General features: G+C 53.6%; 1 protein-coding gene across 3 annotated transcripts in view; it reads left to right on the forward strand.

The window, feature by feature from the left end:
- Positions 1-24062, forward strand: part of SUPT6H (SPT6 homolog, histone chaperone and transcription elongation factor) — a 41176-nt gene that overhangs the window by 14064 nt on the left and 3050 nt on the right. For 2 of the 3 annotated variants that reach the window (XM_005298262.4, XM_005298263.4), the window contains exons 8-35: positions 170-271; positions 862-978; positions 1512-1601; positions 2165-2307; positions 2621-2772; positions 3654-3752; positions 5595-5724; positions 5816-5966; positions 6920-7074; positions 8052-8247; positions 9014-9153; positions 9237-9354; positions 10205-10281; positions 11214-11349; positions 11883-12020; positions 12348-12515; positions 13103-13230; positions 14421-14628; positions 14765-14912; positions 15222-15364; positions 16634-16774; positions 17987-18182; positions 18324-18562; positions 19735-19848; positions 20561-20685; positions 21202-21314; positions 23058-23135; positions 23249-23415. In XM_005298262.4, coding sequence (XP_005298319.1) covers positions 170-271; positions 862-978; positions 1512-1601; positions 2165-2307; positions 2621-2772; positions 3654-3752; positions 5595-5724; positions 5816-5966; positions 6920-7074; positions 8052-8247; positions 9014-9153; positions 9237-9354; positions 10205-10281; positions 11214-11349; positions 11883-12020; positions 12348-12515; positions 13103-13230; positions 14421-14628; positions 14765-14912; positions 15222-15364; positions 16634-16774; positions 17987-18182; positions 18324-18562; positions 19735-19848; positions 20561-20685; positions 21202-21314; positions 23058-23135; positions 23249-23415 — 3912 coding nt within the window. The remainder of the gene's footprint in view (positions 1-169; positions 272-861; positions 979-1511; positions 1602-2164; positions 2308-2620; positions 2773-3653; positions 3753-5594; positions 5725-5815; positions 5967-6919; positions 7075-8051; positions 8248-9013; positions 9154-9236; positions 9355-10204; positions 10282-11213; positions 11350-11882; positions 12021-12347; positions 12516-13102; positions 13231-14420; positions 14629-14764; positions 14913-15221; positions 15365-16633; positions 16775-17986; positions 18183-18323; positions 18563-19734; positions 19849-20560; positions 20686-21201; positions 21315-23057; positions 23136-23248; positions 23416-24062) is intronic. The other variant, XM_042858034.2, reaches the window with a different exon arrangement.

A 24062-nucleotide genomic window follows, 5' to 3' on the forward strand; every position in this document is an offset into this window, starting at 1 on the left:
GAGTCCAAAGATGCATGCTTTGAAAAGCTGCTGTCAATGGAGCCCCTAGGGTGCAGGCGTTTTTGAGACCTCCCAGGCATGTGCACAATGAAAGGAACGGTTGTGGGCCCCTCAGAACTGATGTGTAATGCAAGCCACAAGTGATACATGTCCCTCCCTTCACCTACAGCTGCGCTCCATCCCTGTGAAGAGTGCTGAAGATGATGAGTTGGAGGAGGAAGCTGACTGGATCTACAGGAATGCCTTTGCCACACCTACCATCTCCCTGCAGGTAACAGCCTTCTCCTTGGACCCTGGGTCTGAGGTGGCTACAGTTCTAACTTTCCAGCATGCTTTGCTTGGGGAAATTCTTCCTGGACTCTTCTTGGAGTGAGGTGGTACCTAATTTACTAGGACAGTTGATTCCTGGGTTCCTTACCCATCTAGTGGTGAAACAGGAAGAGGATGGGGGATAGGACACTTGAATTGTTTTTGCTCTGCCACTGATTCTCTCTGGCGTTGGGCAGGTCGCTTTTGCATCTGGCTCAGTTTCCCTCTGTGAATTGAAGGTGGTGATGCCTTGCTCAGATGGCCCCTGAGGCATTGTAGTTCATGAAGCTCTTGGAGCAGTGCTGTGGGGGTAGTGAGTGTTGTTCATCATCAGCTCGCTGCTACCCCTCAGTCACCTCCATCAGATGCTTCATCCAAGCTGCCCTTTGAGTCACAAAGGGCTGATGCTTTGGGCTCTCAAACCAGTGTCTGTTAATTGGGGACATCACGTTCCCTTGGGCTAGGCCTGTCTCCCCATTGACAAGGCCGGTCTGCCCAGCGTCCTGGGGAGGGGGCTGTGGGAAGCGTTAAACATGATATTCCCTCTTTCAGGAAAGTTCTGATTACTTGGACCGGGGCCAGGCCAGTAGCAGCTTCAGCCGCAAGGGGCCCAGCACCATACAGAAGATTAAAGAAGCCCTGAACTTCATGAGGAATCAGCACTTCGAGGTAGCTCGCAATTCTGCAGGAGGGTTGGGAGCAAGGGTCAAAGCTAGTTTTACCTGGGAATGTGAAGGGTTAATGCCGCGGCTGCCAATGGACTGGGGCCAATGGAAAGAGTTCACAGGGGTCAGCACAGGGGGGACCTGCTTCGAGCGCCCCAGGCCTTGCAGGAGCCAGAGCAGCTGCAGGGGAAGGCGGGACGAGCTCAGAACTCCTGAGGCTGTAATCTGTAATCCACACTCACCTCAGCCCAACCTGTCGCCTGCACCGCTACCTAGAGACCGAGAGCCCCTTTGATTTACTCTTGTGGGAGTGAACATGGAGGGCAACGCCACGCTGCCGAACGCCTGGGGCTGCCAGCGTCCCACGCATGGGGGTTGGGCTAAATCCGCTGCCATAGCAAGGCAGGAGAGGGCAGCTCCCCACAGCCCTTGTGTGCAGTCCTGGCAGCTTTTCCTCCCCACCACCTGGGGTAACTGCGTTTCTCCATACTCCTGACTGCCAGTAGGGGGCACTGATGGGTCTCCTTTCCCACCTAGGTCCCATTCATCGCCTTCTACCGAAAGGAGTACGTCGAGCCGGAGCTGCACATCAATGACCTCTGGAGGGTCTGGCAGTGGGATGAGAAGGTGAGGGGCAAGGGGTTTGCTCTAGAGTGGTGCTTGTCTGAGACTTCAGCAGACGCACTGCGTTTCCCACCCACTGTTAGTTCATCAGCAGCTAGGCCATGTCCCCGACCCCCAGAGCTGCTAGGTATATCCAGCCCCACACAGGTACGCTGCAGCCCGTTTTCCTGACACTGGAGACCAGGCTGTCCCTTTTCTTGGGGTTCTGCCCCCATTTGGCAATGGGGAATACCTAGCTGGGAAGGGAGGGATTGCCCTGTTCTCTCTCCTAAACTTGTCTGTGGTCTAGTGACTCTTCCAGCAGCAGTGAGCCAGGACCTCCTGGTGCCCTCTGCCCAAAGCCTGCTCTGCTTTGAGACCTGCCGTGCTTATCAGACGTGGGCTGAGCTGTTGGAGATGTTTCCTTGCTGCCGAATGTTGTTCTAGTACCAGCAGCATGGGTGGTTAGGGACCTGCCTTGGCCAGCGAGGTCGGAGGGGAACAAGTAGTAGGGAGACAGGGCCACAGACAGTGGGTTCCAGACAGAGAGGGGTTAGCACACGCTTATTTCTGCTACCATGTTACAGTGGACCCAGCTAAAGATCCGCAAGCAGAACCTGACCCGTCTGTTTGAGAAGATGCAGGCCTATCAGTACGAGCAAATCTCTGCTGATCCGGACAAACCTTTGGCTGATGGGATAAGGGCGCTTGATACCACTGACATGGAGAGGTATGGTCCTATAACCTTTTGTGTTCTTATACAGCACCTTTCATCCCCAAGTGGCTTACAGACTGATAGGCGTGCTGTCCAAAATCCCAGCACCAAGCACCTTTTCAGTATGAAACGATCACATAGCAGCACAATGCCTGACTGTTGCAGTCTCTCTGTGTGAGTTTCCCTGTGAAGCCAGAGAGACGGGAAACAGACTGTAAGTGTTCAGAGGGCAATAACCGGAGTTCTGCCTCTGCCGGACTAATCAGTCACAGAGCTGGTCCCAGCTCAGGGCCACGTGGGAATGACATGCTGCCTTTGCACACTGTAGGCTGAAGGACGTGCAGTCCATGGATGAGCTGAAGGACGTGTATAACCATTTCTTGCTGTACTACGGGCGAGACATCCCCAAGATGCAGAATGCTGCCAAAGCCAGCCGAAAGAAGCACAAGCGAATCCGGGAGGATGGGGAAGAGGCGGAAGGTTTGTCCCAAATGAGTTAGGCTTTTCGCTCTTGTGACCCTGGGGCAGCTGGAGCTGCTGCTTTAAAACAATTGTGCGACATTTAGAGGCAGCACGCTTGCTCCTTCCTCAACCCTACACGGGTATGTGTGCACATGATCCACCTAGCCCCACCCCCTGCTCCCTTCCATCTGAAATTAGCCCTTGATCTGTCCGGGAGACTGAGCTCTACCGCTCATTAATCTACACTGGAGCAAGTTGCAGCCACCCTCATCTTCAGTCTGCATGTGCAGCCTGTGGAAGCTATCGATTTCACCATCCCTGCAGATCAAACTAGAGCACTGAATGCTTGGCGTTGTATTCCAGCAGGCCCCACCTCCAGGATTTGAAGAGGAGGGTGGCTTTGAGTCAGCCATATTGTGGAATTCTGTAAACCAACCATTGTTCAGGTGCCCCTCCATCAGTCCAATCCATTCATAGCCAATATGATCCCAAACGACATCCTACATCTTCTCAGGTACCAGAAAGCCCACATGCCGCTCGACTAGCTGCCAAGACCGCCAGCTTCTCCTGGAACATAAGGCAGTTATGGGTTTTCAGTACAAAGTTCTGCAGCACGCTGACAATTAAAGTTGTAGAAGCAGAGTACAATTGAACTTACTGTCGGGTTCCGTGGCCCGCTGGTACGGTATTGATTGTTCAGTGCACCCGTCCATTGGTCAGCTATCTTAAGCTGCAGCCGATTCTCCAGTTTGAAGTGCCCCAGAATCCAGGGGCCCTGGGTCGGGGCAGTTCCAGCTTGTAGCAGAGTATACATACAGAGTATGCTCTGTCAGCCAGCACCGCAGGGGTCTAACGAGTGTCCCTATAGACACCGCGCTGAATACACTGTTCCTCTGCAGGTGAAGGAGAGGATGCAGAAGATGAAGAGCAGAAGGGGCCCGAGCTGAAGCAGGCATCCCGCAGGGATATGTACACCATCTGTCAAACCGCTGGGCTGGGTAAGGGCTTCCGCCTGGTGAATCATGATGCGCTGGCTGCAGGCATGCCTTGCTAGGCAGTGCATCATCAGGCCTGGGAGTCGTAGCCTCTATTTAAAAATTGACTTGGTAGTTCCGTGTTAAACTCTAACATCCCTAGGAGTGAGCGTGGCTCCTGCGGTGCTCAGCTCAGTAGGGTGACGGTTACCCTTCAGGGTTCTCTTGGCCTGGGCGACTCTTCGGAGCGCATGAAAAACTAATCCAGTGACCACACAGCTATAAGTTAAAAAAATGTTGTTTGTATTGTAAGTGACAAGCACATACCCATCCACACAAGCTGAGAGGGCCCAAGCAATAGCCGAGGCTGTATTCGTACTCACATGCCAAAGATACTGTGCAGTCTGGTGGCTCTCTCAACAGGTGGGCATCAATAGAGGAGTGATTCTTGCGGGGGTCTCCCCTCAGGGGCTTCCCACTTTAGCCCCACCAGGGAACCTCTTTTATCTTGTTCTGACCATGCCTTATGCATGTGCAGGAGGTTCTAACCCCCCCTTTTCCTTATCTGTACTTCCATACCCCCAAAATTTGGAGGTGTCCTGCTTTTCACAGCCTGTTCTTAGTTCCCCTTTTACTTATAGCGTCTTAATACTTGCATCAACCTCTTTCCAGGGTAACTTGCAGTCAGGACAGAATTTTCCATGATGTTCCAATCAGGTGGCTTGTGCTCTGGATGGGTACATGTTTTCCATAACATCCCCTATTGGCACATCCTTCACAGTAATCTTGTGGGCTTATTGGCATAGGGTCAGTCTTAGGTCAGTCACTCATGTCAAGTCTCCTTACGCCTGAGGCCTATGGTGACTAAGCTGAAATCTTACAGGCCTTAGCCTGTAGGCCTTGCTTTACAGACGTGCTTTACTTATATACCTAATACAGTAACTCCTCCCTTAAGGTTGTAGTTATGTTCCTGAAAAATGTAACTTTAAGTGAAATGTTAAACTAATCCGATTTTCCCATAAGATGTAATGTAAATGCAGGGGGTTGGGTTCCAAGGAAATTTTTTGGGGGCAGACAAAAGGCATTAAGGCATTATGTACTGACCAGTACTGTGCTGGGAGGTGCCCCTGGCTTACCCCACACAGGCACAGCCCGCTGCAGGCAAGGACGCTAGGAAGCACCGCAGCAGCTTCCCCGGAAAAGAACAGGCGCCGGCTTTGCCAGGGGTGCTCTAGGCCCGCCTCTTCCTGTCCCCGCTCCACTCAGGCCCACCTCTTCCCACCCCCACTCCACCTCCTCTCCGGAGCAGCCGCATCCTCCCCGACCCCCACAAGTCCTAAGCGCTGCCAAACAGCTGTTTGAAGAGGAGGTGGAGAAGAGGAACTTGTGCAATGCTCCCTTGTAAAGTCACTGCTCTTCCACAGAATCTTACAAGCAGTGGACAGAGCAGGCAGCCAAACGACGTTATAAGGGAGCATTGCACAACCTTAAACGAGCCTGTTCCCTAATTGAGCAGCAATGTAACTTTGAAACAACGTTAAGCGGGAGGACGTTAAGTGAGGAGTTACTGTACATACTCATCACTCCTGAATACTTGTCAGTCTGGTATGCCTATCATCCTATCCTACTTGTCTGTCATCACACAGTGATTCCATGGGACGTAGCATGAGTTCCCCACAACAACACCACACAAGGATAAAATGAACTCATTGGCTGCAGAGTGGAGGCAGGTGTTAACACACTCCGGCGTAGCAGCTGCCCTTATTCAGAGGAGCCAGGGCCCTGTCTACTGGATGTGGGTGGGTGGTTTTGATCAGCATGTATGAAGATGCACTTCCTTGCATACTTGTGCATTCTCTGCCCTAGATGGCCTGGCTAAGAAGTTTGGTCTGACGCCTGAGCAGTTTGGAGAGAATCTTCGGGACAGTTACCAGCGTCATGAGACGGAGCAGTTCCCAGCAGAGCCGCTGGAGCTGGCCAAGGATTACGTGTGTAGGTCAGTGTGCAGGTGCTGCCCTGGATGGTCTCTTTGGGATGTGTGGGGAGAGATGACATCAGGTGCTCTCACATCCTGTGTCTCCTTTCAGTCAATTCCCAACCCCTGAGGCTGTGCTGGAAGGAGCCCGCTACATGGTGGCCTTGCAGATAGCCCGAGAGCCGCTTGTCAGGCAGGTCTTGAGACAGACTTTCCAAGAGAGAGCCAAACTCAACATTGCACCGACCAAGAAGGGTAAAAAGGTGAGGGAGTGGAGCACTGTTCCCAGGGGTGTCTGCTGGGGGCTGGGCTTAGGCCAGCTGATCACTCTTGCATGGTTCAATAATGTGCGTGCTCCTTCTGCCTCGAAGGAAAGTGCTGAGTCCGGCCTTGCCTGCCTGCATTCTCGGGTCAGTGCTTAGCGTTTAGCATCTGCTGTGTGCTGGAGCCCGGCTTGGGGAGTGCTGGATGAAGCCCACCATGGCAGCTCCGAGACCTCTCTGGTGGTGTATAGTTGGGGTCCGCTCCTGCTCCTACCTGGTCCTCGATGGGGCATGAACACTTTGGGGGGGTGAGAGGCCAGCGTGGGGTTTACCTCAGGAGTTCGTCAGCAGGCTGCCACAGCGTTAACTCCCACCATTTCATGGGCTTGAGCCTTTGCTGCCAAGACATTGACGCCAGCATTTATTCCCTGGGAGGGCTAGGGACAGTCTGTGGAGTCCTGTTCAGACTCTGGGGAAGGGCAATGCAGCTTGGCAGGCATTGAAATCAGGGGATCTCAAAGAACCTTTCTTGACCTTAAGACCTGGTCTTTGCTTGAATGTTAGGTCAACATAGCTAAGTGCCTCCGAGGTTTGACAGATCCCCACCCGAGTGACGTCATTATATCAACTTACCCCGAGTGTAGACGCGGCTAGGTGGATGGAAGAATGGTTCCATCAACCTACCTACCATCGCCTCGGGGGGCGGTGTTCCTGCATCGCTGGGGAACCCCTCCCGTCGGTGTAGGCTGCACCTAGGCTGTTGGGTTATGCCAGCGTAGCTACAGCACCACCGCTATAGTCCGCATAGTGTAGACATGGCCAGGCTGGCTGCTAGTGTGCGTGGTGTGTGTGTGGGGGGGGTGGGGGGTGTTTGGTCTTGTTCCATGCACTCGGTTACCCAAGGCCCCAGGCTGCTGACTCACTAGTGTCTTGTCTCCTCTCTCCGGGGGCAGGACGTTGATGAAGCCCACTATGCATATTCTTGTAAGTACCTGAAGAACAAGCCCGTGAAGGAGCTGCGAGATGACCAGTTTCTGAAAATCTGCCTGGCTGAGGAGGAGGGGCTGCTGAGCATCGACATCAGTATTGACATGAAAGGCGTTGAGGGGTGAGGCCAGCTCTGCCCGAGCATTCTCCCCCCCCCGCGTCCCTGTAGCCTCGGAGCCCCTTTGACAGCGCCCCACTGCCAAGCTAGTCCTGCCAACTTCCCTGGTCCCAGCTCTCATCCCTCTGGTGCTCCATCGTGCAGTGGAGCCCTGTTCCTCTCTCATTGGCAGCCAGGTTCACGGGTTCACTGACACAGGAGCAGTTGAGATAATGCCGTGGAATGAGACAGGGCCTTACATATCTATCCTGGTATCAGGACAGTAGTCCTAGCGGGGTGATGGACGAGGCTTATCCCAACAGAGGCACCTAAAGTGCAGCCTGTGGAACCATCCTCCACTTCCAGAGAGAGCTGGCCTATGAATATGGGAACTCCCCGGTGCAGTGCTCCAGCTGTTACAGCCACCAGGCTGCTCCTACCTAGAGGGATGGCTGCACGCTGGGGCCTGCTGGTCTCTGCAGACTGCCCCTCATTATGTGGACTTGGGGGGGCTTTGGGCTTCCAGGCAAGTTGCTAGCACAGCCCTCAGATGAGTAAAACCAGCCCTTTGTCTGGCAGGCTGGCTAAGGGAACATGGGGAGAGCAAGCGCCTCCCTGAGGCTGACCAATAGGGAGCTCCCCGGCTCTTAGGAGCCACCACCTCACCGCAGCACAGGTCTCTGCCAGCGACAGTGTAACTAGGAGCACGTGCAGGAGCAGGCCACAAGTAGAGAGACCCCAGCATGAGCAAAGCAGGTCAGCTGTGGGAGGGTCTACGGGGTGACAGCCTGACACCCCCTTTCCTGGGGCATAGTCCACAGCAGCAGGGCAGAAGAGGCTCTGCGGGGCTGAAGCTGGGCACTGGCCTCTGGGGACCTGCAGCACTTCCACATCCGCTTTGGGGAGCAGACGTGGAAGGCTGTAGGGCACCCCATTTCCTGAGGCCCAGGTTACTCAGCAGGAGCTGGCGTGACAGCCCCTCCGTCTCTCTCCTCTCACAGTTATGGGAGTGACCAGACGTATTTTGAGGAAATCAAGCAGTTCTATTACCGTGACGAGTTCAGCCACCAGGTGCAGGAGTGGAATCGTCAGCGCACGATGGCCATCGAGCGTTCCCTCAACCAGTTCCTCTACGTGCAGATGGCTAAAGAGCTGAAGAACAAGCTGATGGTGGAGGCCAAAGAGTACGTCATTAAGGTGAGAGGTGTGAGAGGTGTTCGGGGCCCATGCTGACTCGTGGCCTGCATTCTGGGCAGGGCTGGAGTCACGCTCTCAGGTTACAAGTGTAGGAGGCAGTCCGGGGGAGAGTCCTTTGACGGGGGTACGTGAGGATAGTGAAGAGGCAGGAGGAGGTCGGTGACGGACCCACGGGAACGTCCGTGAGTCAGTCTCGTTCCGTTCCCTGGGTAGGAAGGAAAGAGGAACGTTAAATACAACTCTAACTGGCCCATTCAGGGGTCACCTGCACTAGGGTACTCTATCCGTCAGACCTTGCAAATCAGGGCTCTAGTCCTTCAGTCCCTGGGCCCAGTATGTGCTAGAGCACCATGGACAGTAGGTCTCTGGAGGATGCCCGGCTCTGTGCTGAAGAAACAGGAATCTCTTCATGCTTCGGGATCCTGACTGCCACAGCAGTGAGCAAGGTAATTCCTTGGCTCTAGAATCAGATTCCCCGGGGACAAGATTTATCGCTCAAAGTGCTGTGCTGGGACCTGCTGGCCTGTGAGGTTGTATAGATCCTAGCAGTGAGCTCTGGCCCCAAAGGAACTCCCAGTAGCAGGCTGTCCCGGCTGGAAGGAGCAGCATCTCTAGCTCTGTTGGGGTTCTGTGTCTCACCCCAGCGTCTTGCTCAGGGCAGGGCACTGTCTGCACCTTGCTCAATGGAGGCCCGTGTGCCTGATGGGATGTGAAGGGAGGGAGGCTGGCTTTCTCCCTCACACGCCTCCCTCTTCCTGTCCTTCAGGCTTGCAGCCGGAAGCTGTACAACTGGCTAAAAGTGTCTCCCTACCGGCCAGACCAGCAGGTGGAGGAAGACGATGATTTCATGGATGAAAATCAGGGGAAGGGAATTCGGGTGCTGGGCATTGCATTCTCCTCTGCCAGGTACGAGGGAAAGGTTTGCTCCTGAGTTTACCTGCCGTACTACCTGTTCCCGTCACTTCAGGGGGACCCTGTTTGTTTTGCAGAGACCACCCCGTGTTCTGTGCCCTGGTTAATGGTGAAGGCGAGGTTACAGACTTCCTCCGGCTGCCGCACTTCACCAAGAGACGGAATGCCTGGCGGGAGGAGGAGCGGGACAAGAAGGTGAGCTGGGGTGGGGGTTGTATTCCCTAGCTTATTACTGAAGTGGGACAGTGCGCGTGGACTGCAGTCAGCAGCAAGCGATCCCAAGCATGTTGGTCAGAGCTGAGTCTGAGACGTATCTGGCTGCATCCTGCCAGTGGATCAGAATTGGGAGCAAACCTATGTGCTTGTGAATGGAAGAGTTCTGCACTAAGCCTTAGGATCAGTGAGTGGCGAGGAGGGGGCATGTTCTGGCTGGGTGAGAGGGTCGTAAGCAAGCACTTTGGAAAGCGATCTCTGCTGCAGACCAGATCAGTATGGGCCGTAAGGCCAGCGCTGCATAAGGGGCAGGGGATTGCTGAGGGACCCTGCTCGCTGCACTGGGATCCTTTGGAAAAGGCCCATCCGGCTTACGGAAAGGCCAGAAACAGGCCTTGCTGCCCATTCGTTACAGATGGTCTGAATTGGTCCTTCTGCCCCTGCGTCACAGCTCCTGCGTGTGCTGCAGTATTCAAGCTGCCATTTCAGGGTCCTTCTCCTCTGCCCCACCAGATAGCAATAGGCAGCATGGCTCAGTGGAACTCGGGAAGGGCTCCTGGCTTCTATCCCTGTAACTCTGTGAGCAGGTCACCTCTAACCAGCTTGGCCCTTCCCGGGGCTGTCTGGGAAGGGCCAGGAGCCAGCGCTTAGCCCCACTCTGTGTTCTGTCTGGCAGAGTGTCGTGGCAGGTCAGTGCCATAGGTGGGTTTGAGGATTTGCCCTGTGAAATGGAGCTCTGCGGCCTGGGACGTGTGCTCAGTGCGTGGTACTGGGAAGCTCTAGTAACCGGCCTGTTTCCATGGAGCCTCTTGCTTCCTTTTCTGTGCTCCAGGCCCAGGATATCGAAACTCTGAAAAAATTCCTTCTGAACAAGAAGCCTCATGTGGTGACAATTGCAGGAGAGAACAGGTACAATGAGCTCTGGCGTCCACTTCCCGCGACACCGTCCCTCCCTGGCCATTCGTTTTTCTTCCGCCTCCCCCTCCCCGCCCCTTGCCACCTGTCCATGTTGTGCCTTCAGCAGGGTGGGACTCTGCTGCTGCTCCTACAGCAGATCCTACAGGGTGAGGCGTTGGCTCGCCGCTCTGCAGTGCTGATGGCGCGCCTAGCCCCGCAGAGGCAGTGTCTGTCAGTTGCTCCTATCACCCTCCCCAAGAGAAAATGCTCGTCCCAGAACCCAGCTGTCTCCAGCATCACACAGATCAACTAGCCTGGGATCGTCCTGCTGCCCTGGAGCAGGGTAGGCCACGCCTCTTGTGTGGGCCTGTGGCAGTGGGTGGCTTCAGTCCCATTGCTAGTGGTCAGCTGGCCCCTGCAGCAGAGTGAAGAGACCATGGCGAGTGAGCATCCTTCTCCTTCCGACCAGGCAGAAGCGGGGAGCTCGCACTGCCCAGGTGTCCGTGGTCGGTGGTTGTATAGCGAAGGCTTCCAGGGCTGCCAGTCCAGCACCTTTCACCAGTAAGAGCGGTCTAAGCCGCAAACTGGGCTAAAGACGCCCTGAGAGATCTGCTGTGCATCCTTCAGTTCACTGGCTGGCTTCTGATTTGGTGCTTTTGACTGACGGAGCCTCTTGCTGTTAGCACCTACAGCCGATGGTCAGTTCGGAGGGGCTGGGAGCTGGGGGTGTGACGTGCCCACTGCAGGAGCTGCCTTGGAGATCAGTGTGATTTGAAGTATCAGGGGGTAGCCGTGTTAGTCTGTATCTACAAAAACAACAAGGAGTCTGGTGGCACCTTAAAGACTAGTCTTTAAGGTGCCACCAGACTCCTTGTTGTTAGTGTGATTTGAGTGTCCCGCTTTCTTTGTCTTCCTCCCAATCCCCCTTGGCCATGTCTCCCCAGGGATGCCCAGATGTTGATGGAGGACGTCAAGCGGATTGTGCATGAACTGGATCAAGGGCAGCAGCTGTCTTCCATTGGGGTGGAGCTAGTGGACAATGAGCTGGCCATTCTCTACATGAACAGCAGGAAGTCAGAGGTAAAGCACCTGTCCTCCTGTGCTCCTTCCCAGTGGCCTGACTTTCCCTGGTCACTGGGAGAATAGCCCGTCTCACTGAAATCCCACCACCTCAGGCAGGCTGCAGGTCTCTGCTGCTGCATGGTGATCAAGCCGTGGCCGAGGTGCGTCAGGGTTTGGGGTTGGAGGGGCTTGTGAAGGGATCCTGCTGGGGCTGACTGAAGAGCCATGCACCAAGAGACTCGGTGGGTATGTATTGGCAAGGTCTGGACGGAGCCTTGCCCACTTGAGCAGAAGGGAGTTGCTGCAACCTAGCTAATATGGGGAGGAACTGCACAAAACGGAACTAGAACTATTCTCTCCTCCTTTCTGCTGGAGCCTTCTTTCGAATTGTAGAAGAGCCCTGGGAGCCTTTGAACCCATCCCCCAACCTGCCCTGAGCGCTGAAAGGTGCTTTTTTGCGTTGGTGTCACTTGTCGCTGGTGCTAGTGCTAGCAGCGGTGTGGGCACTGGCAGCAGTGAGAGCCTCACTCCATGTCTCTGATCCTCTGCAGAACGAGTTCCGGGATTACCCCCCTGTGCTGCGCCAAGCCGTCTCCCTGGCTCGCCGCATTCAGGACCCCCTGATAGAGTTTTCTCAGGTCTGCAGCTCTGATGAGGATATCCTGTGTCTGAAGCTTCACCCTCTGCAGGTAACTGTTCCTTACCGGGGTCTCGGTCAGAAAGAAACGAACCTGGGAATTTTCAACAGCAGGAACAGGCCCTAAGCTGAGCCAACGTGGCGTCCACCTGTTCTAGGATACGTCCAACTAGCGCGACTCCTCCCTGCTCCCTTTCTCTAGAGCGCAGTGCTCATCTGCCTCACGGCCTTAGAGAAGCCTTCTTCTCCAAGTTAAATCTCCACTCACCTTGAGCTTAAGGGAGGGGTTACGCCTCTGAGGACCAGAGTCAGCCCAGATTTGCTTTTGAACAGCATTGTGTAGACCTGCCCCATGAGTGACCCCCTTCTCCCTTGGCAGGAACATGTGGTGAAGGAGGAGCTGCTGAATGCCCTCTACTGCGAGTTCATAAACCGTGTGAATGAGGTGGGCGTGGACGTCAATCGGGCAATTGCTCACCCTTACAGCCAGGCCCTGCTACAGTATGTTTGTGGCCTGGGGCCACGCAAAGGGACTCACCTGCTCAAGGTAAGAATGGAGCTGTCTCAGCTACCCCATAGCTGATGTTGCCTTAAAGCTACTATGTGCAAGTCCGCATCATGGCTGCAGCGCTGGGAGGCACAGTGTCAGGGCCTGCGCTCGTGGTGTGTTTGCCAGCACTGTCCCTACGGGGCCAAGAGAGTGTGGTTATTGTACTGCGAGTGAACTTGGAGCTGGGTGTGGCTAGGAATCCTCAGCCGATCCGTCAATCCCAGCAAGTTCCTGAGATGGCGGTAGCGTCAGCCAGACGGTGCTGTGGTATCAGTACACTCGGCTGCTTTAGGAGGCACAAAGTGAAAGGCCAAGTACCTCTCCTCACCCTGAGAAGTGCGGCAGTCCTGCCTGTGGTGTGGTGCTGCTTTTACACCTTCCCTTCGGGTAGCTTTGAGATGCTTCCTATACGGCAAGGCAAGGGCTAATGCGACAGGAGCAGGGGGGCTGTACCAGATACTCTTTGCACCCCTCACTATTCAGTCTGAGGCCTCCTTTTCCTTGCCTGTCTTCCACCGGGGCTGGGATATCTGTTCCCTCCGTGTGCTGCATTGCAAAGCTAATGCTAAAATCTCCTCCCTTAGATCCTGAAACAAAACAACACAAGGCTGGAGAACCGGACGCAGCTAGTCACCATGTGTCACATGGGACCCAAGGTCTTCATCAATTGTGCTGGTTTCATCAAAATCGACACAGCATCGCTGGGTGACAGGTTGGTATTGGATGGTGCTGCATGCTGTGACGTGCGAGCTGCATGGGCTTAGTACTTGAATGACTGGCTGAAAGGGAGTCCATTCTGCAGGGGCAGTATTCCTAGGAATGTCTGTGCAGCAGCCTTTCATGTCCAGCCAAGTGAGTTTATTACTGGTTATTAATCTGTCTCTCTCTAGGCCAACTCAACCTAAACATTTGTTTGAACAGTGCAGTACAGCACGAATTCTCTGCTGTGATTGTGGGGGGTCCTTTGTGGTGAAGAGAAACCAAAGTTAGAATCAGTTCTTCCCTAGTTAGCGTCTTTGTACCTTTCACCACACTGACCCGTCGACCCTTTTGTTTAGTTCTGGTCTCGCTCCTTGATTTATTTTTAACGCTTTTTTTAACAGTCCCAAACCTGGGGCAGTAGCACAGCATAAGAATTTAACTGGCTCGTAAACTGGAAGGAAGATTGTGGGAGTTTGTGTGGAGAAATGTATAGAGCTTAAAAATAATGTTGTTAACCAAACCTAGTGTTCACTAGAAAGTGTGAGGGCAGTTTGAAACCAGTCTCTAATCTCTGGATGGTCTCTGGGCTGGGAACATGCTGTGCTCTCTGGGCTGCTTCTTACTTTATCTCCCCAGGGCTTGGAAGAGTCTCTGGGGACAAAGAGGGCAGCCAGGTGAACCCTTCCACCTTGCTCCCCTCCCTGGGAGTTCTCGCCCTTCCAAGGGCCAGGGCCTGGGCGTGTACAGGACACAGACCCCATGGGACGTGAATGCAGGGTCTCTTGGACTGAGGCAAAGTTTCGGTACCTCTGAAGCAGTTTGGAGCAGAGGGTTGCATTGTCAACTAACCACACCTAATTAGTATGAGAGAGCAAATTCTAGCCACAGCTTCCTGCTACAGGGCGCAAGTCCTGACGTGCAATACTCTCTTTTGACCAGACTGGCCAAAGTGCAGTGTAGCAACCAGGCTATGCCCAGATGATGTGGGTGGCTGCAGGCCGCACTCTGCCCGTCTCTATTTCATGTTCATTTAAGAGAATTCTTGTTCATTTAAAGCAGCTAAATTTTGCAGTGAACTGTGAAAGTGAATAGCAGCAGCAGCACGTGCTCTTTAGTCGTTTTGCATCCTCTGGCCTTTGAATGCACCTCTGGCCTCCTGCAGAGTTTCCAATTTGATGCGTGTGTTTTGAATCCGTTTAGCACGGATTCCTACATTGAGGTCCTAGATGGGTCCAGAGTCCACCCTGAAACCTATGAATGGGCAAGAAAAATGGCAGTGGATGCCCTGGAGTACGACGAATCCGCAGAGGATGCCAATCCAGCTGGAGCTCTAGAGGAGATCCTGGAAAACCCAGAGCGTCTGAAAGACCTGGATCTTGACGCCTTTGCTGAAGAGCTGGAGAGACAGGTCTGTGAAGGGGAAGGGAAAGGGGGAGGGGGTGGAGCTGCCTTCCTGCCCTGAACTCTTTGGGGTTTGGTTGCACAGGGCTTTTCTAGCATGACCGCTATCCTAAAAACATTAAACCATGCCATTGTACAAACAGGGTTACGGTGACAAACACATCACTCTGTACGACATCCGAGCTGAGCTGAGCTGCAGATACAAGGATCTGAGAACCCCGTACCGTTCTCCTAACACAGAGGAGGTCTTCAATATGCTGACCAAAGAAACACCAGAGACTTTCTACATAGGTACGTGCCCATCTCCTGGGAGGGCTCCATCAGTTAGAGCTGCCGTCACAAGCTGCGCCAGGCAGCGGAGGTCTGTGAGAATGGCAGCTCCGTGAACACTTACTGGGACCGGTGCAAGGTCTGCAGCTCGTTGGAGTGCTGCAGAACCAGACCGTTTGTGTCGCACTTGATGGCTTTTATGGAAGGCCACCCGTAGGTACGGGAGTACTAAGTAATCCAAGTAGCCTCCGGGAGGCCTTTGTGGCATCCCATTCAGGGCAATGTCCAACCCTTGCATGTGCCTGATATACTCCTGTTTCCTCTCCCCAGGCAAAATGATCACCTGCAACGTGACTGGTATAGCCCATAGGAGACCCCAAGGCGAAAGCTACGATCAGGCCATACGGAATGACGAGACTGGCCTCTGGCAATGTCCCTTCTGTCAGCAGGATAACTTCCCAGAGCTCAGCGAGGTAAAGGGACTGGGCTGCTCCCGCAGGCGCCGTCTCTGTCGTCAGGCTGCTCAGATGTGACGCTGCCCCAGAGCATCCTGTAGGGCATGCAGTACCGGAGGGGCCTTGTGAGAGAGGAGATGCTTCAGGGCAGAGATTGTGCCTCCCGTGTTCAGACAGCACCCAGCACAATGGGCCCCCAACCCCTACTGGAGCTTTTGGCTGTGACCCTAATGTGAATCCTTACTAGTGCTTCTGGAATTGCCTCTTTCTAGGTCTGCCAGCACCACTTAGTTGCTGTGCGAGGGTTGCCCAGTATATCTGACTAGGTGTGACATGGGATGGGAGCCAGTCGGTCACCTTTTCCCCACAGACATTCAGAGTCTGGACTCTTCTGTTTTATGCAGAGAAGCCACCCATGGGGTGGAGAAAATAAGCTGATTTCACCTCCATTTTCTCAATTTAAGAACCAGCACAGACATCCTGCTCTTAGATGGGGTGGCATTTTTGGGTCCTGCCTTAAGAGTGGCAAATTCCACCGCTGATGGTCAGGACCCTGGGTAATCAGCAGTTCCCATGGCAGCCATGGGACTTCAGTAGAACCCACCCCTCGCTGCGGAGTTGTGATTCCGAATTGAAAGGGACGTCGACTCTTGCAGCGGCGTGCAGGGTGCAGCCATGGCTGGCCCAGCTGGCACGGGTCTGAACAGCAGCATAGACAGTGAGGGACGTACAAGAGCATCCTACGTGCCTGAAGCCCAAGGGTCCAGAACCTACACGGCCTTTCTATACACCCAAGCAGTGCTTCCCACAGCTACACTGCAACCTTTAGCAGCGCAGTGTCCCGCTGCCTCCCCACTGCTGAAGCCTTTCACTGGCATTCCGCTACAGGCTGCAGTGCCAGCTGCGAACGCAGCCTCCCTTTGACTGCAGCCTGTGGCTACATGTCATGCCTGTACTCTGCACGCTGCCGTAAGTGTAGACGGAGCCTAAGCATTCTAGCCTTCCTTGTTGTAAAGCAAACCTGCCATGAGCCGAGGGTAACTGGCATAAGAATGCTGCGTGGATCAGTTTCCGTCACTCAAACCTCTGTCTTTTAATTTCTCTGAAGCTGCTGCAGGTTCTCCAGTTTGCTGCTACAGCCAGAGTGTTACAGAACTTACCCCCGTCTTGCTCTGGCACACCCAGGCCCCTGCTTGAATGTGTCTCCTGTGTCGAACTGTATTGTACTTGTGCTGCCTTTGGAAATTGTTTTCTATGCTGAGCGTCTTATTCCTTTGCTTCCTTAAGGTTTGGAATCACTTTGACAGTGGCTCCTGCCCTGGCCAGGCTATTGGGGTGAAGACACGGCTGGACAACGGGGTCACTGGCTTTATACCAACCAAGTTTCTCAGCGACAAGGTGGTTAAGCGGCCAGAAGAAAGGGTGAAGGTAGGAGAGCAGAGTGCATCTCCTCTTCCAGCTCCTGGTGGGTGTCTCTAAAGAGCTGGTACCAGAGGCTCAGAGTCCTGCTCGTCTCTCTCTTCCCCATATATCCCAGCAACTGCTCTCTTTCCCTTGTGGGCTCTAAATCAATAGTGAATTTGGGTTCTTGTTCGTGTCCTTCTCCCAGACTGCGAGTCTCCCTTAGCTGCTGGTGGGAACGGTGTGACTCAGTTAGCATACTAGAGTGGGCAGGATTTATTACGGTTGGAATGAAGTCCAGAGCCTGGGAGGCTAGAAGGCATTCTCATGAGGAGCTGACCTTTGTTCCCAGCTTTTGACACAGCTCGAGGAGCGGCTGCTAGATTCCTGGAGGGTCATTGTTCCCTCGCTCGTGGTAGTTTCTCCTCTAGCTGAATCCCTCGCTCAGGGTTATTTTTCCTAGTTGAATCCATTTCTGTGGCCTGTCTGAGTTACTTGGTCTCCTTCAGAACAGGGACCTGGGCCCTATTAGTAGGATCCCATGGGTATAGAATGTAATGATGTGCACAGCATTACAAGAGAAGGGTGGACCTCTGTGCTCTCCTTTGGGATCCTTGCTGAGGGAATGAACATTTAGATGAAGGACTATCCTGTTGAAATCTGAGGTCTCCTAGCAATCCCTTTAAGGGGACACTGTCAATTTAAACACGGTTAAATGGACTACAACATTCCAGTTTCTGCTGGAGCCCCTTTGAACAACATGACCTGGACCTTTAAAATGTTACGGGTTTTTCGGTTCCCCTGTTCATTTAGAAGGGTCTTTTGGACAGGCTTGAAAAAGGTACTGCCACCCCATCCTGTTGCGTGTGCGCACACCTGACTGCTGCTTGCTGTCTGTTCACTTCCCCTTTCAGCTCAGAGGCACTAGGGACACCAGCAACAGAACAAGGAAGCTGACTATGCAAAGGGCTGTGAAATGCCAAAGAAAACACACTGGAGAAGAGACAGATTCTCCTCTAATCCCTTCCAGGTCTAGTTCTCTGTAGGGTCATTGTAACAGTGGTAGATAAACAGCTTTCAGAGGGATATCTGATTTTTATTTTCAGGTTGATGTGTCCCTTTAAATACTCGAGGCAAGCCCACTACACCTGGTGTGGCTGTGATAGGACACTCTCTGAGTGACAGGTGCAGCACGTGAGTTGCACCTGCTGACTAATCCAATCTGCCCCTCCTCCACAGGTGGGAATGACTGTTCACTGTAGGATCATGAAGATAGACATTGAGAAGTTCAGTGCAGACCTGACCTGCAGGACGTCAGACTTGATGGATAAGAACAATGAATGGAAGCTACCCAAAGACACTTACTATGACTTCGATGCTGAGGCAGCAGATCACAAACAGGAAGAAGACTACAAGAGGAAGCAGCAACGCACAAGTGAGTATTCCTTCTCTAGGCCCCTGAGAACTGGGGGCATGGACATTCGCAGTCTGCCCCAGGGAAAAGAAATGCGATTGGATGTTTCTTGCAATAAAACCACTGCTGTGGGAATGCTAACCGCCCACTTGTGTCCGACAGCATACATCAAGAGGGTGATCGCTCACCCGTCATTCCATAACATCAGCTTCAAGCAAGCCGAGAAGATGATGGAGACCATGGACCAAGGGGACGTGATCATCCGGCCAAGCAGCAAGGGGGAGAACCACCTGACTGTCACCTGGAAGGTGAACGATGGGATTTACCAACATGTGGATGTCCGAGAGGAGGGCAAGGAGAACGCCTTCAGTTTGGGCTCCACCCTTTGGATTAACACCGAGGTAAGAGCCAGGTGGAACGTGACTGGGGACGTGAACCTGGCGGAGTGAAATGGGAGATGAAATGCTGACTCGGCGTGGGGGAGGGCACAGTCACCCCAGAGCAACTGCTAAAGGATTGAATGGTTTGGAGTTTAGAACCTAGAGGTGGTAGCAGAAGCTGGGGTGCTTCCACTCCTGGCTTGCAGCGTATGTTACGTACAAATAGGCCCTCAAACCAAAACCTTTCCTGGCTTCGTAAAACGGGGTTAGAAACAAGGCGGTGCGGAAATCTGGAAACTGCCCTGGACAGCCGGTGAGCAGGATCCTGAGGCTTTACTCTTCTCCCAGGTGCTCCCGGACTGTTTGGGACCAGCCTCCGATTTCAGTCCCTTCCCGTTCCTGAACGAATACTCGGAGCCAGCCAGAGTAACTGGTGGCTCTGGGTAAAAGAATCCTAGAGATTAGTGATAGAAGAGCCCATTAGATAATCCAGTTCAGTGATTCTCAACCTTTTCAGGTCGCTGTAACCCCTTATCTGAAGGGTAACAAAACAAAACAATGCAGCCCCATTACATTTATTTCTAAAGTAAATGTGAGGGGAAATGGATCCATGACAGTGCAATCAATGCCTGGGCAATTTATTTGTTGTGCGTTTCAGGAGGCTGACCAAGAATACTTGACCTTGAGGAGTCAGGAGTGAGATTTTTCTTTGCTTTCGATTATATGTCCAATGCCTCGTGACTCCCAATTGCCTTTCATGCCCTCGGCCCAGCTCGGCTTCAACCCACCAGTTGAGAGATCCTGATCTAGTCCAACCACTGCAAGACAGTTTGCTGTGCTCCATTTTCCCAGCTGCTCCCTTAGTCTGAGGAACAAAGTGCTTCCCCCCCGAGCTTGTCAAATAGAGTTGGGGTCGCTGTTTATCCCTGAGACTGACAGGAACCGAGCTGCCCGCCACTTGCATTGGTGCAGGTGGTGTACGTTAATGCTACAGGGATCGGGTCTCTCCAGGGAGACGGGACCCTTGCCCTGCACTCCACTGCAGATGGGCACTTCCCCTGTCGCAGTTCAGGGTTAAGAGGATCTGAGCTTCCAAGGCCTGGGCATCGCTCAGCGCAGCGGGTTTGGTTTTGCCTCTGGAAGATCCTGAGTCAGACTCAGGATACAGTGGGTCTTTCTATGTTCGTTCCAAGGAATTCGAGGACCTGGATGAAATCGTCGCTCGCTATGTCCAGCCAATGGCGTCTTTTGCTCGAGACCTGCTAAGTCACAAATACTACCAAGACTGCAGTGGCGGAGACAGGAAGGTGAGCCTTCCAGAGGGGCTGCTGCAGAGCTGGGTGCAGCTGGCTGCCCCAGATCAGTCTCCTGGCCTCTGTGAACACTAACCATTGAGTTCAATTCAGTGTTCAAGACAGGTCAGAACACAGGAACCTCTTCTATCACACAGTGCTTGTGTTGGTCACTTCCCAGCTTTGGGTCTGGGGGGAGCTAGCTTGGAGCAGTAGAACCAGCAGAGAGCTTGGCCTGGCTTGCTGGGCCATGTCACTGTCTACGCCAGGAAAGGGAGGGCCCTGCCTTTGCACCAGCCTGACAGTGCTGGCACATCACAAAGGCAAGGGCAGATAGGCATCTCTGCTGCTGCCCCACTCCAGGGGAAGGGCTCTCAGATGGGACCCGAGTGCCCTAAAGCGGGGATAAAGGGATGCTGCTCCCCTCACACCATTGTCTGGAGCGCTGACCTAAGTAAGCACGAGTGTGTCCATCTGGACCTCCCAGTTGCCTCTACCGAGTGGTTACAGCTCCCAGCCCTACTCAGTATTGTGAAATGAGCCCTGGATGAAACCACGGGATGCTGTTTGTGTCTGGACACTGCCATGGGGAGGGCTGGGCTGGGCTGGGCAGAGCCAGCACTGCAGTGTTCTTAGGGCATCAGCGTGCACCTATGAGTCCTGGCGCTGCCTCCAGGCTGCACAGGGCATCTTAATGGAGCATTTGTCTCTCTTCCCCTCTAACCAGAAACTGGAAGAACTTCTAATAAAGACCAAGAAGGAGAAGCCAACCTTTATTCCTTACTTTATCTGTGCCTGTAAAGAGCTACCTGGCAAATTCCTTCTGGGATACCAGCCTCGAGGGAAGCCGAGGTCAGTGGTGCATGTATGTTGTTGGGTACAGCTGGCTGTCAGTCACTGCAGGGCCTGGGCCTCGGCTTGTCCCCGCCTGACTCGTCTTGGACTCCGCGGTTCCATGTGTAGCAGCAGCCCTGAGCCCTGGGGTTTGGCCTGCGGGTGCCTCACCCGTGTCGTCTCATCAGGTTGGCTGCTGATGCCTTTGACCAGGTGGCCATCGTGAGCCACGTCCCACCCCTCGGCAGGGGAGAGTATGGATTCCCTTTGAGTATCCTCAGCAGTCCACTAGGTGTTGGCATTTCCAGAGTAATGGCCAAGTGTTACTGGGGCTGGGTTGGAAGCTGATTGAAGGCGGGTGGTCCCAGCAGGGTCTGTGCCTCAGATAACTCTGGGTTCATTTCTGACACACCCGTCGTCGTTGTGTCTGGGCACCTTTCTCCCACTGTGTTGGGTGGAGCTGGTTATCGCAGCAATCGGTGAAGCTGTGCCGCAGTGTGACGTGCTCGTCTCTCCCCCTTCCTGACCTTGCAGGATAGAGTATGTGACGGTAACACCAGAGGGATTCCGATACCGGGGACAGATCTTCCCTACCGTCAACGGGCTCTTCCGGTGGTTTAAGGATCATTATCAGGACCCAGTGCCAGGTGACCCCCAAATCCTAATCACCAGGGTGGTTCTGTCCTGCAGGAAATCAACTAGTGGGCAGACGAAGGGCTGGCTCATGCTCCTTGGATAGTCTAAATGGAAATGGGATCAAGCATCTGTCAGCAATTAGTCAGATGTGCACTTACAGAGCTGGTAGCTGCTTCCAATTACAGGGACTTGTATAGTCTAGTTAGCTGAGCTGCTCAGAGGAGCCCCAACTCACAGATAATCTCTTCCCCGTGGTGTACAGAGGAGGTTACCTATGGCATACCTCTGCTCATCACAAACCAAGAACCTTTCCCAGATCCACTGAATTCTGGATTCTCTTGGCGCATTAGAGAGACTGCACTGGGGATGAGAACACTCGCACACACAGAAATAGAACTCCTGTCTGCCCGTATGTCAGCTCTCGCTCTGTCTTCCGGAGAAGTCTCTCTCCTGTGTCTGTGACTCATTCGTTGCACCAGAAATGGTCAGCGTTGTCCTTGGGACTGTGCCACAGGGCTCAGTAAGAGAAGCTGGGCTGTCCTTGAAGCACGCTTGGCCTTGCTGAACAAAGCTCAAAAACCACAAATTGAACTCGGGGATCCAGATGGCTTGGGAGACCTACTGGAACGTCGGAAAATCCCAGCTTGATTCTGGTGACGTTCCAGGCTCTTGTCTGTTGAAATTCAGATCAATGGAGCCTTCCTGTATGTGGGAAATGTTCCCAAGAAAACAAGATTCAAATGCTTAGCTTTGCTTTTCATCCGCATAAATTAATGCTGCTTAGAAGGAATCTCTGCCGTGCAAGCAGTGTGGTTCTGGCCAGCCCCTGCATGGGACGGCTGCACAGCTAAGGCACTTACTGGCTTCCCAGGCGTGCACACCCCTTCTGGAGGGTAAACCCAAAATTCTATCGTCTTGCGTTGCACAGAGAACTGCACAGTGTAGGAAGATATGCAACGGCTTCTCTCCCCCCCCCCCCCCCCATGAATTCCACAAACTGGTTTTAGACCAAACAAAACAAGTTTATTAACTCCAAAAGATGGATTTTTAAGCGATAGGAAACATATCAAAGTAGATTACCTTAGTTATCAACAAAACTGCTAACTGAGCTTAACACACTAGATAGGTGGGATATGAATCCAGTGAATTCTCACCCTGAGTGAAAAACAGGCTAGCAGATTCTTAAGGCACAAGCTGCCTCGGCTTTCCCAGGTTTTCATACACAGGCTAACAATCCCTCTAGCCTGGGACCATCACTTCCCCCAGTTCAGTCCTTGTTCCTCAGGGGTTTCCAGGTTTGTTGCTGTAGGGAGACTAAGGTCCCCTCATGATGTCATTGTCCCCCTTTTCTATCTTCTCCCCACTGGCTGGAAAGCTCTTTTGCTGTCACCTGGGTCAAACAGTTCCCAGTGTGTAGTGCTGTCTCGGAGAGGTTTCTATTGTACACGGTTCCTGGGCTAATGCTTGTGCTTGTGTGCATATCCTCAATAAGCCATTCACATTGGCCTTTTTACTGTTGTACCTGAACGGCTGCTTGTGAATGTGTTCAACCTCACAACATGTTTCAGTAACACACACACAGCCAAACTTCATAATTTCAAGACGACGATAGCACATACAATCCAGTGAGATATTCCTGTCTAGCAGATCAAGACTTTTAGACTGATACCTCACAAGGCAAAACATCCTAATTACCTGACAGTGGTGACTATTGGGGTGCCGGGGTGTCACACATACCTCTTTTGTTTCCCAAGGTATCACCCCGAGCAGCAGCAGCAGGACCCGGACCCCAGCCTCCATCAATGCTACTCCCGCTAACATTAACCTAGCGGGTGAGTACCGCCCTCTCTCCTTGCTCGGATCTATGGAGGCTGACTCCGAAGCTAGTCCCCGGACCAGTGTCCGATTCTCTTCCTGTACCTTCACTCGGTGTTTTCTCTTCTAGATCTGACCCGTGCCGTGAACGCGCTGCCTCAGAACATGACCTCGCAGATGTTCAGTGCCATCGCCGCGGTGACGGGCCAAGGGCAGAACCCCAATGCCACGCCTGCACAGTGGGCATCCAGCCAGTATGGCTATGGAGGCAGCGGAGGGGGCAGCAGTGCATATCATGTAGGTGCATCTTGAGTACCTAAGCCAGAGTGGCGGGACTCAAAGGGAGGCGCTCTCAGCAGAGCAGCTCAGCGGGCTGTCTCTCACGGAAGCGCTGCCTTCCTCTGCGGCATTAGAGATTGGCTGTGCAGGAGACAGCACAATGGGCTGTATGGACCAGTGGCCTGCCCCGATACCGAAGGGCAGTACAGACCTGCAGTGGTCAGCCAGTGGCCTAGCTACAGCTTTCGGCCCTGCCGTGCAGATTCCTGCGCCCAGGGCCAGGAACATTGGACATGCAATGCTGGCTGCGAGGAAGGTTTGTCTGGCTCCCAAGGAACGTGCCTGGGGTTGCTTGGGACCCAGTGGTGAGGGAGAGGGACACGAAACCACATGACGTGCTTCAGTATCCGCAGCATGGAGCTGCATGTGAAAGGGATTAGCTATGAAAATATGTGCTGAGCTGGCAGGGCTTTTCAGCTGGGAGGTGCACAGGCAGGCGAGTGCTCCAGCTCTGCCCAGTGCCCGAAGATGGCCCCGGACTCTGCTCCCAACCCACCACTGAGCAGTTCCCCATGTGAGTCTGCGCCCGCCCACTCGGCACAGCTGCAGGAAGAGCTAGGCTGGGTTCAGTGCAGCAGATGCCCCCCCCCCCTTGGGAAGCTCTC

The sequence above is a fragment of the Chrysemys picta genome, chromosome 19, assembly GCF_011386835.1.
Source record: "Chrysemys picta bellii isolate R12L10 chromosome 19, ASM1138683v2, whole genome shotgun sequence".
NCBI lineage: Eukaryota > Metazoa > Chordata > Testudines > Emydidae > Chrysemys > Chrysemys picta.